Below are 17,193 nucleotides of genomic sequence, written 5' to 3'. Positions count from 1 at the left end.
TGCTACCCAGGTGTGCAGTGGGAATAATAGTGTAGCACACCTGGGCCTGAACCTAAGAGAGACAAGCTTCACAAGTGGTTGAGACCTGTCTGAGGAGGTCAGAATTACCTGGAGAAGCTGGCATAAAAGCAGCTCTGTGACTGCTATGTTTCAGACACAGCACTTAGAGCACTTTGGACTAGTCTCCTGGCTGCTAGAGACCATCTGCCTGTGTGTGTGGTTGCCTGCGAATCTCACAGGGCCAGTAGACAGTGGGCATATGAGTTGGCAGAGAGGCAAAGGGACAAAGCAGCTGTGAGATGCCAACAAAGTGCTCACTAAGTGCAACGTCTGCAAACTGATCTCGGAGCTTCCTTTTTTTTCTCTGGTAGATCTGACCCTTCAGACAGTTGAGCAAGTGTTTGAGATGTAATGTATCTGAGGTTAGTAAAAAAGTGGTGTGCCTTGAGATGTTTTTGGTTACAAAAAGTGTGCCAACGTAGGAAAAAGGATGGGAAACACTGGTCTAGAGTGCTCTTTATTTCAGATGTACAGGTAATAAATTGGTGACAGCTTCTTCCCAGTTATTTAAGTCTGTGTACTTATTATAGCAATTTTAATGATGTTATTGCACTGTAAATTCACTTTTTATATTCAGATCACCTGGTCAGAGATCAAGAATACAGGTACCGTGCAGCAACTGGGAAAAAAAGTTACCATGTCTTTGAAGGTAGTGAGAAATAAAAAAATGTATTAATGTTGTAAACTGCACGCCATCAGATCTCACAGAATTCAAGAATGAGAGTCTCCTGACTTTGCAGTTGTGGGATAGTCAAGAAAAGCCTTCATGGTGCCTCTCCTTTTGTATCCATGAAAGGACTCTTCAATGCTCTCTCATTGAAGATTGTTGCCTATGCTGCACAAAACATTTAATCAAAAGATACCTTTAAAAAGCAAGTTCTGCAACTCCCACTACTATCAGTTGGTGAGTGAAATGCTGAAAGCCATATACTGGTTTGGATAACTAAAATAAGAGTGCTATGAAAAATGAACACACTTTTAAAAATATGGACACACTGCTTATTGCATGCTTATAGTATTATAATTAAACAATGCATGAGCATGACTTTTGGAAATGTATGTAAAACAATTTACAGGTACATTTGTGTATACCTAAAGACTATAAAATGACATGCAATAAATTACTTATGTAATTTTCCATTTTTATCATCAGTAAAATATATATATATGCATCCACACACACACTTATTTACATACATTATCAACAAAATAATAATGGTAGTAATGGAGAATTCAAAGCAGTTTGTAGGTTTGTGCTAATGACGTAACTTTAGCTACTATGGATTATTAATGCCGGTGAGTGAGTGCAAATGCTAGTACAAAGCAAACTCCTGTCAATCATGAAGAGTCCACTGCATCCACTGAACAGTGTCATCTCCAGACAGAGGAGTAGCTTCAGCGACAGACTGCTGTCACTGTCCTGCTCCACTGACAGACTGAGGAGATCGTTCCTCCCCCACACTATGCGACTCTTCAATTCCACCCGGGGGAGTAAATGCAAACATTAATTTTATTTTAATTCTTTTCATTTTTATTACTATTTAATTTAATATTGTTTCTTTGTATCAGTATACTGCTGCTGGATTATGTGAATTTCCCCTTGGGATTAATAAAGTATCTATCTATCTATCTATCTATCTATCTATCTATCTATCTATCTATCTATCTATCTATCTATCTATCTATCTATCTATCTATCTATCTATCTATCTATCTATCTAAATTGCTTACCTCAAGGTGACAAGTAGCCTCTGACTTGCATATTGGTTGACCAGTGTGTAATATGGTGTTATACTAGCTGCAGCAGGCAATCAAAACTTGAAACTGACATCCAGCAGTATTTGAAGAATTTACGCAGAAATTGTCACATTTTTTCATAGATTACACAAAAACTTTCTTTCTTTATATGCTGTGCAGTCAGCGGGTGAACCTGGTAGCTGCAGTGATGTTTTCTCTGCCTACTTTCCCATATCAGGAGAATTTTTAACACAGGTGAAGATCCAGGTCTAATTAAACCAAAAGATCCATATTTCATTAATCCAATGAAGGATGAACCTCACATCCCACAGGTTAAAGACGCTCTGGACTGCCTGATAACTGGCCTCCCAGTAAGCACACCAAACTGCAATCTGGGCTGCAGGATGGCATTTAACAGAGGCAAACAAATGCAAATGTAACATCATATTGAAGCCAGTTAAGCACCACTACAAAATGCAACTTAAACGCCTAAGTCGCTCAGAGAACTTTCAAATAACCAATACTTGAACGCCCGTGTGGACATGGTGTCAAAGTCAAGGAATTACATGGGGAGACAAAAGCAATTGGTTCAGCAGAATTTTGACTTCAGTACTGGTCATCTTTACCTTGGTAAGGATACTGAAAGTGGTGCAAAAAACCTACCTATGGTAAATTGGACAATGTTCTGGAGTGATTGCTAATAGGGATTTCTGGTGAGTTTTCAGGTGACTGTGATGGGTATGTCAAAGCTTTCTACCATATACAATATTAGTCCTTATATACTGTTAATGTGGATTCCTTCTTGAGGTCATGATTCTTACTTGCAGTTCCTTGGGTCTTGGTTTATGGTGCAGTTTCCCAAAGGTGGTGCTGATACTGTACATTTGATCCAATTAATTTTTGGTATCGTAGAGTTATAAAAAGTGGTCAACAACTCTATGATAATTTCTGGAAACTCAGAGACATCATTGTATTGGTCTGGATTATCCCAAATAATGATTGACAGCCCTACCTAAATCCTTAATACCAGGTCAGGCATATTGAGGCATGCTTTTTCTCACTAACTGTTAGGGCAAAAGATGGCTACAGTAGTCTCTTGTTATAGTAACTCCCCATCCCACCGAATCAAGGCCTTTAACCAATAACGATTTTATCGATATAGTCATCCACATTTCAGTGCTGGGGGTCTTACAATATGAAAAAAAATTGTGAGTGTGCTTCCCTCGACTTTCTCGTATACTTAGATAGAAGGAAAGGTCACCAGAAGTACTTCAAATGGAGCAATATTTCTCACATATCATATCTTTCGGTTTCTCATAATAACTGATAATATTGATACATAATCATTTATTTCTATTTATAATCAAACTTTATATTAATGTGATATTTTAGCACTTAGGAAGGTCGAAAACGGTGGAGGAGTTTTTTCACGATTACATTTGTATTACCTAGATTACATGCAAAGTAAAAACGGTTATAGTCACCTAAAAACATAGAAAAAGTGTTAGTATTATATAATATTTGTTGCAAGCTCTAGGTAAAACTGTGTTTAGTTACATTTAATTATGGTGATGATGATGGTGAAAATAAAAAACAAAAATCATAAAATTAAATGTATTACCAGGAATACAACGGGGACATAGCAGCTTATTGTTCCCATTACATCTTTAAATTTACATGGCATGTTCAATGTTTACATGTCATTCTTAAACCGATGATTTACAAATTAAAATAAAATGTATAATAGTTATTGAAAGAATACACATTCTATTGAATACAGTTTTTAATATCATGTACACATTTATATTTCCATAATACAAAAAAATTGAATGGTTGTTTAAGTAAAATACTACTTTCGGTTGAATAATTTTTCTCAAATTTCATATCTGTTTGCTATTTATCATTATAAATATGTATACAAAATTTGAATCATCTATCTGTAATTATAACCATAATTTACTTGAAAAATTGCAAAAGTATTCAGTTTAACTTTCACTTCCAGTTGCACGATTTTTCTCAAATTTTATATCTACTTATTTTTTGTCATTTCTAATATCCACACATTTATAGCCATAGTTTAAAAAATTTGAAATGTGCTCAGGTAAAGTACCACTTCCTGTCGCCAGAGTGAAATCCTTGTCTTTGATATAAAACGTGTATAAAATCTCATTGATCTAGGTCAAAGTGTTTTCGAGTTATTGTGTTTACACACAGACAGACATCATTTCTAAAATGGTATTTTCTGACTCAGGAAGGTCTAAAATGTCAAGATTCATCAAAATCTCAAGGTCCAATTTTTTTCACAATTCCTATACTTTCTCTATACTATGTATTGGAGAAAGTAAAAAAATAATTCTTTGGAACAAGATACTAAGAAGTTGGTTGAAAGAGGTGCCTTGGAGTTCCTCAAATTTGAATTAGATTTTTTGATTAGATTAAACTATTTGATAAATAGGAATACAGACTTGAATAGACTGACCTGGTCAAAACTCTAATTATGTAATGTTTACTTTAGATTTCTGCTTGTTGATTGGGTGGTGTTGTAAGACTTACCTATACGGTTATGATGCAGAGTTAGGAAAGCTTTCATTACACAGAAGCATCAAGCAACCTGTTACTGCTATTATGTCACTTTGTACACAAATATCACAATATTTTTCCACAGAAATTAATATTGCTTCTTGTTTCATATGTGAAGTAACCTTTATTTAAATTGATTTATTTATTCAGTGATTATAGACTCAGCTGCAAGAAAAAAGTAGGAACTTCAGCTTGTGCAAACAAGGTTTCAAAACACTGTCATTCAATTAATCTTAAAAATATTTTAATACCTGATTTTACTATGACAGCATCATACAGCAGTGGTTTGTGCTACAATCCCAGAGTTATGGCAAACTGAGTTCAATTCACAGTCTGTGTGACTTTTTCACAGACTCCTTATGTCCATGTGTGTTATCTCCAAATAGTGTAGTTTCCCTCCATCCCAGAAATACACATTTTAGCTTGTTTTTTAACATTTAGGCTCAGCCAATGTAAGGCAAGAACTGGTTTAAAATTGGCAGATGAATGGAGCATTTTATTATACAAAAACCCATTAGTCAATGTACTAATACCTGTTTGCTGTAAAAAGTTTGCATTTTTGCTTTGAGAAAGAAAATGCATTTATTTTCACTTACCTGCTATATAATTACATCACTTGCAATGTCTTTCTGGCAGTCATCATTGTATTTTCAGGGAGATTGTTCACTTCATAAATCTTACTTTTTTTAATTTTACATTTTATTTGTGGTAGCATGGTGGGACAGTATTAGCACTGCTGCCTCACAGTAAGGAGACTGTAGTTTCCTTTTGGGTATTCTCGGCGTTGAGTTTGCAAAATCTCTCCATGTCTCTGTCAGTTTCCTCCTGGCACTCTGGTTTCGTCCCACAGTCCAAAGATATGCAAGATTGATAGACAGTACTTATTTGTCCCCAACGGGAGTGAGTTGGTAATGCTAAATTGGCTCTAGCATGTGTATATCAAGGTGTGCATTAGTCTGGCAATGGAGTTGGCACTATGTCCAGGTGTTGCTCCTACCTGGCACCCTTGCACTTCAGCTGACCCATGACTCTGTCCCGGACAAGAAGTTTAGAAAAATGGATGGATGTATTAGAGTTGTTCCAAATCGATTCAGAAGTTATATAATGTAGCAGTCAAACATAAATTTCAACAATACAACACTACACGATTTAAAGTAGTCATACAGTTGATCCCCTAAATCACAGAAACCACACTAAAACACCCAACCCCACCTTCTTCCACAACAGAGAGCTAATTATTACTAAAAAAGATGCCCACTGTGTTATATATACTCTTGTTAATTAAAATCATACAAGACAGCACACATACAGATAGGAACTTGGCAAACATATTTTAGAATAACATTAATGAAATGTTGCCCAAGAAGCTCAGTATAGTTCCACACAAGGAAAATTAGATTTTTTCTAGTTTCAGATAAAGTAAAATATAGAGGCAGCTTTCAGATTCTTCCAATTGAACAGAATTAGTCAACATGCTAACAATGTAGTGAAAGAAGTGGAGGTCAGTTCATTACCAGATAGTCTATGCTCACTCAAAAGACTCTGTAAGAGAATATGCAATGATCATGCATTTTATACTTTCTGATAGATGATAAAACATTTTTTCCCAAAATAGTTTTGCTTTTGGACAGTCCCAAAAAATATGCCCAACTGAGGCCAAAGCTACCTGGCATAATTCACAACTAGGGTCTAATCCCTGCTATATTTTACATTCGGAGAGTTGAGTCCCATGTACAACACTCAGCTAAACAACAGCATGTTTTGAACAAATTGAAGAGTGAACATTGTGAATTATCATTATCCATTCCTTGTCTGAAACACTGATGGAGCGATCTCTTTCTCAACATTGCCGGAAGTGGTCTTTTAATTTGATGATTTTTCTTCCCAGATCCTTCTGTGACAACCACCATCAGGAGAGTTATCGAAGAACCCTCAATGACCAAACTCACAAGAGTAATTGAAGGCGAGCCCTCTCTCACTAAGATCACAAGAGTCATTGAAGGCGAACCCTCTCTCACTAAGATCACAAGAGTCATTGAGGGTGAACCCTCATTCACGAAACTCACAAGAGTCATTGAAGGTGAGCCGGCCATCACAAAGGTCACAAGAGTCATTCAAGGAGAATCTGATATCAACTTTGGACAAGGAGAGACAATAACCAAAGTTATTCATGGTAAGAAACAACAGCTTTGTCATAATATGATATATACATATAAATTAAATAAGAACACACAATGTGTTCACTTTTTTTTTTACTTGATTCACATTTGTATTGGAGCCATTAGTTTAATAATTCAGAAATAACAGTTTTTGTCTTCATTTTCCTTATTTTCCGATCAAAGGTTACAAGTTAGGAACAGGTCATTAATATTTTCTTTCTTAAAAATATGTTCTCTTAATATGAATAAGACAATTGTAATAAAATAAGCTCTCTTAATACCATAAGACAATTTTAAGAGTAGAGCAGACTTACTGGACTTATGGTTTACAAAGAGAACACAAACTTCTATATTAATGCACAGTTATTTTTTTAATTAATTTTGCATACTTTTATAACTACTAGCAGGTGAAATTGAAAATGAAGAAGATATTAAGAGATTGCTTGAACAAGGTAAGTAACTAAGAAGACCCTTTCAATTTTAGTTCCTGCCTCAATGGATTGAAATAAGAATTGCTGGTAAACTTTTGGATTTGTGAACAAGGTGTTTTTAACATGTATCCTATTAGAGGTTACCAAGGTAAAGAAGCTTCTTGAAAGTGATGGTCACTTACTGGAAGATGAAGAGATCAAAAGGCTACTTCAGGGAGGTTAGTGTGTGATGACTAATCTCCTTGGACCTGGAAAACGGAAGCATCAGTCAATACGAGGGAAAAACTGGATACATTTTTAACATCATAAAAACATCCTGTTTTATGTAATATTTTGAAGGTCTTGCCTTTGTTTGCTGTCTGGTATTTAAATATGAATTTTAATCAAACAAACTGTTTGGAAACTAAATTCTAGATAAATAAATAATTATGACCTTCAAGATATTACTTACTTAAAGCCAGTATACTATAAATATCATTTTTTACTATTGACCACTAAGACAAAATGCCAAATATGATAACAGTCTGTGGTATTCATTTATGATTATCGTATCATTTTCCCCATATCTGTGGGAGGTTTTCTCCATATTCTCTGGATTTCCTTCCATATTCCCAAGTATTAAATGTCAATTCCAAATTAACATTTGTCGGGGGGAGCCTGCAGTGGACTAATCACTGAGTCCAAGTTCATGTTCTACCTTGTGCTTAGAGCACCTGGGATACATCTCTGCCCCCACAACCATAACTTGTATTAACCTGATTTGACAAAGTTATATTATGTCATAATGATCCTATTTATTTAAATTAAAAAATGATATTTATTGTATACCTTGGCTGAGTGTTTCATATTCTAACATGCTATTGATTTTCATTGGGTGTGGAATTTCCTGCCATAATCATTAACCCAAATTTAATTGCAAATAACTCATTTTTTACATTTAAAATGTATACCTTAACAAAGATAATACATATTTTTAGTTTGTTATTGTCCAGTAGAATCAAAAGCCTAAAACAACAGTGTTTAACACAGCAGTTAAAAATAAAATGGAAATAAGGATTAAACAGGCAGCATATTAGCAAGCTTGGAAGCATTGCAGTGTTTGGATTCAAATTTAAATCCCTCCTGGTGCTCACTTTTACCAAATGTGCTGCTTGTCATATTTTTTTCCCCATAGTCTAAAGATGAGATGACAAGCACACCAACCTTTGGCCCTGCAGTGAAGACAGTTTAGAACTGTAACAATGATTTTCACTATACTAAAGCATTTCTTTCAGTTTGCAAGTAAGTGATAAACTGCAGCTGAGGTTAAGGGAAGGATTCAACTAAGAAACTTTTTTAAGATTTGCTCAGCAGTCTTTCTGTTTCAATTTGCTTCAGTCGTCAAAGCCAAAAGCAGCAGCAAGAAATGCCAAACCACAAGTGCGCCTTTTTACAATGAAACACCATCCAGATTCCCATGATTAGCCTGTCGTACCACACCAATGTTAATGTACATTGCCTGACTGAAACGCTGAGTTAGACTCTGTCCTATTTAGAGACTTTTATATCCTTATATAACAAACGTGATAAATATGAAAAAAAGAACACAATACAATATGTGCAGAGAAGTATGCATAAATAGTGGCCTTATAATTTAATTGTTTTATATATACAGCAGCCTGGTTGTGAAGAGTGTATCTCAGTCATCACATATAAAATGGTATTTAGACTGTAATGTGTAGTTAACAGTTGGCGTATGTAATGCTTGTACATTAGAGTAACCGTGTAACACCCAGGGTTTAAACAGGTTTGCCTACATTTCACTGATACATAAATCAATGTAAGGCAGCACAGTGGCACAGTGATAACACTGCTGCCTTGCAGTAAGGAGCCCAAGGGTCGCTTCCCAGGCTCTTGTCAAATTAGAATTAGATTTCCGCTAATTTTGGGTTTCCTCCAGGTGCTCTGCCTTCCTACCACGGTCCAAAAACTATGCAGGTTAGGTGGATTGGTGATACTAAGTTGAACCTAATGTGTGACTAGGATGTGTTTGGCATGTGATGGGCTGCTTGTTCCTGCTTTGCGCCCTATGCTAGCTGAGATAGGCTCCAGTTCCCCCTGTGACCTTGTTCAGGACTAAGCAGGTTAGAAAATGACTGACTAGAATAATTCAATGTTAGTCTGAAAAATGCAAGCTGTTATTATTTAAATGATAGCAAAAACAGTCACCTATAAAATAAAATATGCAATACAGTAATCCCTCCTCGATCGCGGGGGTTGCATTCCAGAACCCCCCGCGATAGACGAAAATCCGCGAAGTAGAAACCATATGTTTGTATGGTTATTTTTATATATTTTAAGCCCTTATAAACTCTCCCACACTGTTAACATTATTAGAGCCCTCTAGACATGACATAACACCCTTTAGTCAAAAGTTTAAACTGTGCTCCATGACAAGACAGAGGTGACAGTTCTTTCTTACAATTAAAAAAATGCAAACATATCTTCCTCTTCAAAGAATGCATGTCAGGAGCAGAGAATGTCAGACAGAGAGAGAGAGAGAAAAGCAAACAATCAAAAAATAAATACATGCTTTTGGGCTTTTAAGTATGCCAAAGCAGCACGATAAAGCGGCATTTTTTAGAGGAGCGTCCGTATCCTCTAGGCAAACAGCCTCTGTGCAAACAGCCCCTCTGCTCACACCCCTCTGTCAGGCAGAGAGAGTGAGAGAGACAGAGAAAAGCAAACAATCAAGCACCGCGCGGGAAACATATTGTATATCATTGAGGAGTTTTATTTAATACGTAATACATGCTCTGATTGGGTAGCTTTTAAGCCATCCACCAAATCAACTGAAATCAACTGGGCAAACAAACTGAGGAAGCATGTACCATAAATTAAAAGATCCATTGTCCGCAGAAATCCATGAACCAGTGAAAAATCTGTGATATAAATTTAGATATGCTTACATTTAAAATCTGCGATGGAGTGAAGCCGTGAAAGTCGATATAGTGAGGGATCACTGTATACCAAACACGCAGTTATCAGCACAAACATCAAATGATGCAGACTGATTTTTATCTTCGTGGTGGTATTTTTTTTACACAGCTGTAAATATTTCTCTTGGCAAAGTCAGAATTAATCAGACCATTGCCAGTCTTTTTGAATGTGTGGTGCATCTACAGCCTAAACCCTTGTTTAGACAGATGGACTATTGCTTATCTCCCTATTTTAATTAAATAGTGTGATTATAAGTGAATTTTATTTTATATATTTGTTGACCTTCTGTTAATTTTGTTTTCAGAAATCAGACAGCAATTCAACATATTATTATTAAAATTTATTTTATTCATCACTACAAGAAATGACAATTTTAGGTAGGGTAAGGTACACCAAGGATACCTAAGTCATTTAAAATCTCTTTTAGTTTAATCGGTAAACATAATGAATGTATTACATCAGTGTGTATGAAATGTTTAGTGGCATGGAGTGTCCATACATTATGGAATGACAACAAATTAGCATATCTTTATTATGTATTTTTGCTTTAATATAGAAGGAAACAAATGCAAATGATATTTAAATAGAAAATAGCTGAATGTAGTTCGATGGCCTGTTTATTTCAAAATCTGCATAAATATTGAAGTCAAAGTCCATGTGTGAAAATGGATTGGTTATTGTATATTTCATCAGACACAAGCTAACAGTTTTGCAAATGGTGACAGAAATCACTTTAAGCCTATTTAAAAACATTTTCACAGTTGTCTATTTAATATGCATCTACACATAACAAATTGATCCATGAAGATAACATTATAGCCCAGCTATGTCAGTCCCATAATCCTCACTGTAGCCACTTAGTCCCCTTTATGGTGGAAAACAATTTCAGTGCAGTACAGATAAGGGAAATAAAGAGTAAATGGATTTCCATGTGCTAATGTACAGTATATGTGACGATATAAAATAAAACCAATGTTGTACTCAGATGGGGAAAAAATCGTAATTCGATTTGTATTGTTAATGGAAGAATGTATATAATGACATTTAATGTTTGCTGTGCCTTTGTATTAGGTGATTTTTTTTCTATGTAAATCCATTTCTTTGATATTCTTTACAAAAATGATTTAAGATTTTGGGAAATAATTGCAATTTTTAGGTCTACAATTAAGACTTTTGATTAAATTCCCAATTTTCTTCTGCAGATAACATTAAAAGACCTCCACCTAGAAGACCTCCAGGTACATCTTCTTGTTTATTTTCCTTAATTTCTATAGAATTAAACAACTATGTTAGACATAGAGCAATTATGCTGCCTAAAGAGGTGATGAGTGCATCTTTAAAATATTCAGAGACATTTCATTGACAAAATTATCTTCTTAGTCATGTTTTCGATTCATACCAACATCTAAAGCAGTGGTTTCGAATTCCGGTCCTGCAGGGCCGCAATGGCTGCAGGTTTTCATTCTAACCACCTTCTTAATTAGTGACCCTATTTGCTGTCAATTAACTTCTTTTGCCTTTATTTTAATTAACTCGACTCAGACCTCTTAGTTGTTTCTTTTTCTTCAATTAGTAGCCAATCAATAATGAGACACAAAATGAGCTGCCATGTGACCAGCTAACCACAATATCTAAACATAAAGAAAGGTGAAGATCTCAGTAAGGTTGATCTCCCAGTTCACCAAAACATTTTGACGTAATTCTTAGAAAAAACAGAAAATCAACAGTTTTGGAAATGTCTGCTGTTGCAGAATGAAAGCAGCAACAAGCTGCAGAATTAAATAACAAGTTTAATTAACAGCAAGAACTGGCTTTTCATTAAGGAACTGGTTGGAGTTTGACGCCCCAGTTTAGCTGGTCATCTGTTGGCTCGTTTCACATGTCATTTTTATTTGGCTGCCATTTAATGAAGAAAAGAATCAATTGAGAGGACTGAATCCATTTAAAATGAAGTGAAATTAAGTTAATTAGCAGTGAAAACTGATCAATTGTTAGAATGAAAACCTGCAGCCACTGCGGCCCTCTAGGCCTGGAGTTCGACACCCGTGATCTAAAGAAAAGGTAAACATTTTCCACAGGGATTAGACGATATTTTACATGATTGAAGCACTCTTAAAGTAGCACTAAGAAATAATAATAATTCTAGACTGGATGCTTTAATAACAGTAAAAAAATCCCCCAGTTGCTCCTGCTGTAATGTTTAATTCAATATTTTATAAGAATGCATTCATAGGTAGGAACATAAGGGATGGGGTGCATTAAGCTGCTTCTTTAAAGCCTTAGGGACCAGACTTTATTTTATCGTGTGATCCATATTAAGTTTGTAAATTTTTCCTGTGTCCAAGTTGGCTTTATCCAACTGCTCGGTATTCTTACTACTCACACTTGTCCCAGGGTGAGTGTTGAAGTACGTCTAAGCATATCCTGCAATGGACTGGTGAGCTATCGAGGGTTACCTCCTGCCTTATGACGGCAACTACATGTAGAGAATCTTTTTGCTAAAAAAAACATAAATAGGTTCATGAACTGAATAGATGAGCTGACTCTCTAACCTCATACATTTCAATCAACGTAGCTTTAAAAATAAAAACATATCATGCCATTTTTTTTGTGATCAAATTTTTATTGAATTTAAGTAAACGTCATCAGTCATGAAAATCAATATAAATGACACATTGCACACAATGTGATAATCGCAGCCAAACCGTAACTTTTTCTATTAAGATTTCCTGTACTCTTTCCCTAACTCTCAGCTCAACTTTTCTCTAGACTATTTGTAACCGCAATGGACACACTTCAAGGTGGGTCACAAAATGAAAAAACAAACAAACCTCCTGAGCACTTAGAGGGATTGGGAAAAGATTAATGAGTTGGGAAAACATTAGGAGGATTTGGAAAAGATTAATGAATTCTTTTAAAAAAAGAGATATCTGACCCTTGTCCCAAATTGATCTCACTTCCTTAACACCAATCAGGTAGAAAAAAGTGAATAAACAAACGTGGAAATGTAGCATATAAAAAGAAACAGATGTATTAAATAGAAGACTAAGCAGGGCAATAATAATCAAGGACCACTCTGAGTTGAAATGAGGGTCAAAGACTATAAAATCTAGAGGTGCCTCTAAGTTGTATATATTTTATATAAAAAATAAGAGCTAAATAGCAAATATATGTAACTAGCGGTAATCTATCCCCACCACATCACAGCAAATGTATAGCCTACAAATATTTTCAACACGTGAAATTTAAAATGAACTGAAATCAACTGTCAGTCCTAGCTAATGAACAGAGTAGTGGAGTATTTGTTTAAAACAAGTGCGTGCCTGCAAAACAAGATAATAGTAACAGTCTGATCAATTAGGAATTTTTATTTCTTTTTGACTGTTCTATTACCTGGTTGAGTGAAGGCTAATCTAAATACTTGGTACACTGTATTGATAGCAAAATGTCTTGTCATCTGAGTGTTGGAAGTTACCCAAAATGATGTCCCTTTGTCCAGTACCAGTTGGCCTGGCCTCATTATTTCTCTTAGAAGCCTTGCCTGAAATGGAAACAAATAATTATTTTCAGCGTCTAGGTCCTCTTCAGAACACAAAGTAAATTGTACGCCATTTTTCTAACTGAGGTCTGAACACATGGATATACATATATCACATCAAGAACCCCAAAGGGGTCCCGCCTTGGTATTATAAATTTATATAAAGGTTAAGAGCCAATGAGCCACTTCAAGCAGCATTTAGAAGTAACCCCACTCTAACAAGATTATGTTTTTTAGGTAAAATAAATTCACTCCGTGAACTGACCTCCTTGACCTCAGTATTAACCACATGCATATGAAGTAAACCCTAAGGTATTTAAAAAAATAAACAAGTTTTAGAACCAAACCTCTCCATCCAGCAACCTCTTTTCAAAATGGATGACAACACAGAAACTCCGTAACACCCTGAAATTAGGACCCCAGAGACAGCATGAGGACACCTATTTATCCTATCTCCTTTAGTTTCCCATATGAGAAACCTGCTAAAAAGAACAAATGATGATAAATAGACCACAGTTATGTTTTAAGGCTACACAAGATTTTTTTATTTTGATTTGATATGCTTCATTAATTCCTGAGGGGAAATTGTATTTTTGCATGACCTTCAGGGGTCAGTGCACAGGGCGAACCATTGTACAACACCCCGGAGCAATTTTCACATCAAGTGATGTAATGATAAGTGTGGGTCAAATTCAAAGAGTTAAAGGGTATTTCACCAAATCAGGTTGAATTAAGATTCATTAGAGAAAAAAAGAGAGTGCAGGTAGGGTGGAATGGATGGAGAAGAGTGTCAGGAGTGATTTGGGACAGACGGACATCAGCAAGAGTGAAAGGGAAGGTCTACAGGACGGTAGTGAGACCAGCTATGTTATATGGGCTGGAGACGGTGGCACTGACCAGAAAGCAGGAGACAGAGCTGGAGGTGGCAGAGTTAAAGATGTTAAGATATGCATTGGGTGTGATGAGAATGGATAGGAATTAGAAATGAGAACATTAGAGGGTCAGCTCAAGTTGGAGGGTTGGGAGACAAAGTCAGAGAGGCGAGATTGCATTGGTTTGGACATGTGCAGAGGAGAGATGCTGGGTATATTGGGAGAAGGATGCTAAGGATAGAACTGCCAGACAAGAGAAAAAGAGGAAGGCCTAAGTAAAGGTTTATGGATGTGGTGTGAGAGGACATGCAGGTGGTGGGTGTAACAGAGCAAGATGCAGAGGTCAGAAAGATATGGAAGAAGATGATCAGCTGTGGCAACCCTAATGGGAGCAGCCGAAAGAAGAAGAAGAAGAAGAAGAATTTATTACACTTGTTCTTCAGTATTGGTGTGTCAAATTATTTCTCTTAGAAGCCTTGCCTGAAGTGGAAACAAATAATTATTTTCAGCGCCTAGGTCCTCTTCAGAACACAAAGTAAATTGTACACCATTTTTCTAACTGAGGTCGGAACACATTGATATACAAATATCACATCAAGAACCCCAAAGGAGTTATAAACGCCCTGATAAATTCATGTAATGTTTAAGAGCCACTGAGCCACTTCAAGCAGCATTTAGAAGTAATCCCACTCTAACAAGATTATGTTTTTTGGGTAAAATAAATTCACTCCGTGTACTTCGTCCTTACTACATACAAAGGCAAATGTGTAAAACAGATAAAGAAATGTACAATGTTCATTACATAAATAAAACAAAAACAATGAAATCAGAAACTCAGTTTAAGTAAAAAAAGCAAAAAAAGCAAAAGAAGTGTATTGTTTGGCTTTAGATATCAGCTTCTTTTAGGATGTTATTTTTTTGCCATTTTTTTTGCATATTTTATTTGTATATTTTGTATTCATTTTGTTGTGTGCTAGTGAGCCTTACTAGGCATGTGTATATGTCATCTGTAAACCGGCACAATCTCTGTACACTTGTTGTTTAAACTTAAATTTAAAGGGAAAAGCTATGTACATTTATGAGAGGTGATGTTATCGATCAAAATAACCTTTACATGAATTTATATTCATCCATGTTTTATTTTTTTTGTTTTCTAGATGGTTATGATTTCTCCCCTTTTAATAATCTCAAATCTGCCCATCATTTCCTCTATTTGCCACTAAAATAATAAATAGTTGTAGCCAATGGTGATCTGTTAATTGCATATTCAGTGAGGTTGTTCCACTAATTTTAATACATAGAGCATGCACTGCAACACAATATTTCTTGATCGAAACGTTTAAGATATTCAACAAATGATTTAAAACCTGGTGTGAGTTACATGTAGACCTCAACATGGATTTTTTAGGTTTAATTCTATTTTACATACCTCCAGTATATAATCTGATATATATCATTTTTTTTTCTTTTCAGTACCTAAGAGACGAACAAGAAAAGTCCGTCAAGAGAAAAACTGAATGATGGGACAAATGCTGCTTAGCACAAAACTTAAGAGAATAAAAGATTATGACGAACAATCTAGAAATATGAATTGACCAAACCAGAACAAGGTGCTACAAGACCTAGTTATTCATTAGGGTTAAATTTTGGTTCTGGAAACCTAAATGAAACCTCAGCTAATAGAAAGAAATGGGTTTTCAAATTCCAAGCCTAAATAATTCTTTTTTATTAGTGCATTTAAAAAGACCTGTCTAACTACAAGCTTTACAACCTAATGAAAATATTTAGGAGCTCGGTGTGGGAGTCACAGAAATGGGAAACAAAACTAATGTATATCCCATAGTTTTAAATGAAAAAAACAATGCTGGCAATAATTGGGAATTAAATTTGAAAATATTATTGCTGGTGTATTAAAATTGTTTCTTCACCGTGGTAAACCATTGCAAAATATAGTCTGTGGGGTCTGCATTTTGTTATAGAAATCAGTAATGCTTGGCAGGTTTCAGGTACTAACTGAAGAATGTCTGTAAATCACATAAAATGACAATGGGCCAGATTTCTGATATAACTCTACTTTTGTATTCCTCAATTTGCCATTTCCAGCTTCTTATAATTTGTTTTAGCCTGTTTTTGGAAGCAAAATTAAAGATTTATAATTCTTTTTGTACCTACAAAACATCTTTTATATTGATTGTACATTTTTAAACAATGTTTGAAAAGCTTTTGGTGCCTTTTTCCATGTTTGTGGAAATGAATGTTCAATAAAGGATTTTATTGAGTTGCAGGGTCTTTTTGTCTTTACTTTGAATTTCACGATGCTAAATTAAACAAAATTAGATGTGGCAACAGGAATTGAACTTTTTGGAACTACTACCAGTTGGAAACCAACAGCTGGTAGTAATTCTTGCAGACGTCCCCTCTGGGAGGGAATGTAGCCTTCATGGTAAGCATTAAGGGGGCTTCAAGGCTAGAGCTGACTAGAAGCAGAGTGAAGTCTCAAGAAAAACATTCAGAAAAAAAAACTCGACAATTTAAAAGAAAAATGAACAGATGAGTGAATGACTTTTTCTTAGTGTTCTGGCTTTAGACTTATTCATAAAGAATAAAAAAGAACAAAATGAATGTTGGGATTATTTTATTATTTTGAGGTTTGTGCGCTGCAGACCTTTTTTTTTTATTAATCTCCAAAATACAGATCTGTAAATCACAATCACACAGACACATACATCTTGTTGTAGCTTTTTTTTTGCAAAAAAATCTATCCCTGAACAGCAAATGAACTAAAATGAATGTTTATAATATACATTAATGCAAAGATGTTGATTCAGTAGAAATAT

At 35.3% G+C, this 17,193-nt stretch overlaps 1 protein-coding gene across 3 annotated transcripts in view; it reads left to right on the top strand.

Annotated features, from left to right (window-relative positions):
• Window positions 1–16,638, top strand: part of LOC120524016 (periostin-like) — a 72,908-nt gene extending 56,270 nt beyond the window's left edge. For 2 of the 3 annotated variants that reach the window (XM_039745816.1, XM_039745815.1), the window contains 5 exons: window positions 6,266–6,550; window positions 6,941–6,988; window positions 7,105–7,185; window positions 11,149–11,184; window positions 15,830–16,638. In XM_039745816.1, the coding sequence (XP_039601750.1) occupies window positions 6,266–6,550; window positions 6,941–6,988; window positions 7,105–7,185; window positions 11,149–11,184; window positions 15,830–15,873 (494 nt within the window). In that variant the 3' untranslated portion in view covers window positions 15,874–16,638. The remainder of the gene's footprint in view (window positions 1–6,265; window positions 6,551–6,940; window positions 6,989–7,104; window positions 7,186–11,148; window positions 11,185–15,829) is intronic. The other variant, XM_039745817.1, reaches the window with a different exon arrangement.
• Window positions 16,639–17,193: the final 555 nt, after the last annotated feature.

Source organism: Polypterus senegalus, chromosome 2, assembly GCF_016835505.1.
Source record: "Polypterus senegalus isolate Bchr_013 chromosome 2, ASM1683550v1, whole genome shotgun sequence".
Classification (NCBI taxonomy): Eukaryota; Metazoa; Chordata; class Cladistia; order Polypteriformes; family Polypteridae; genus Polypterus; species Polypterus senegalus.
This window is presented reverse-complemented; position numbering and strand designations above follow the sequence as displayed.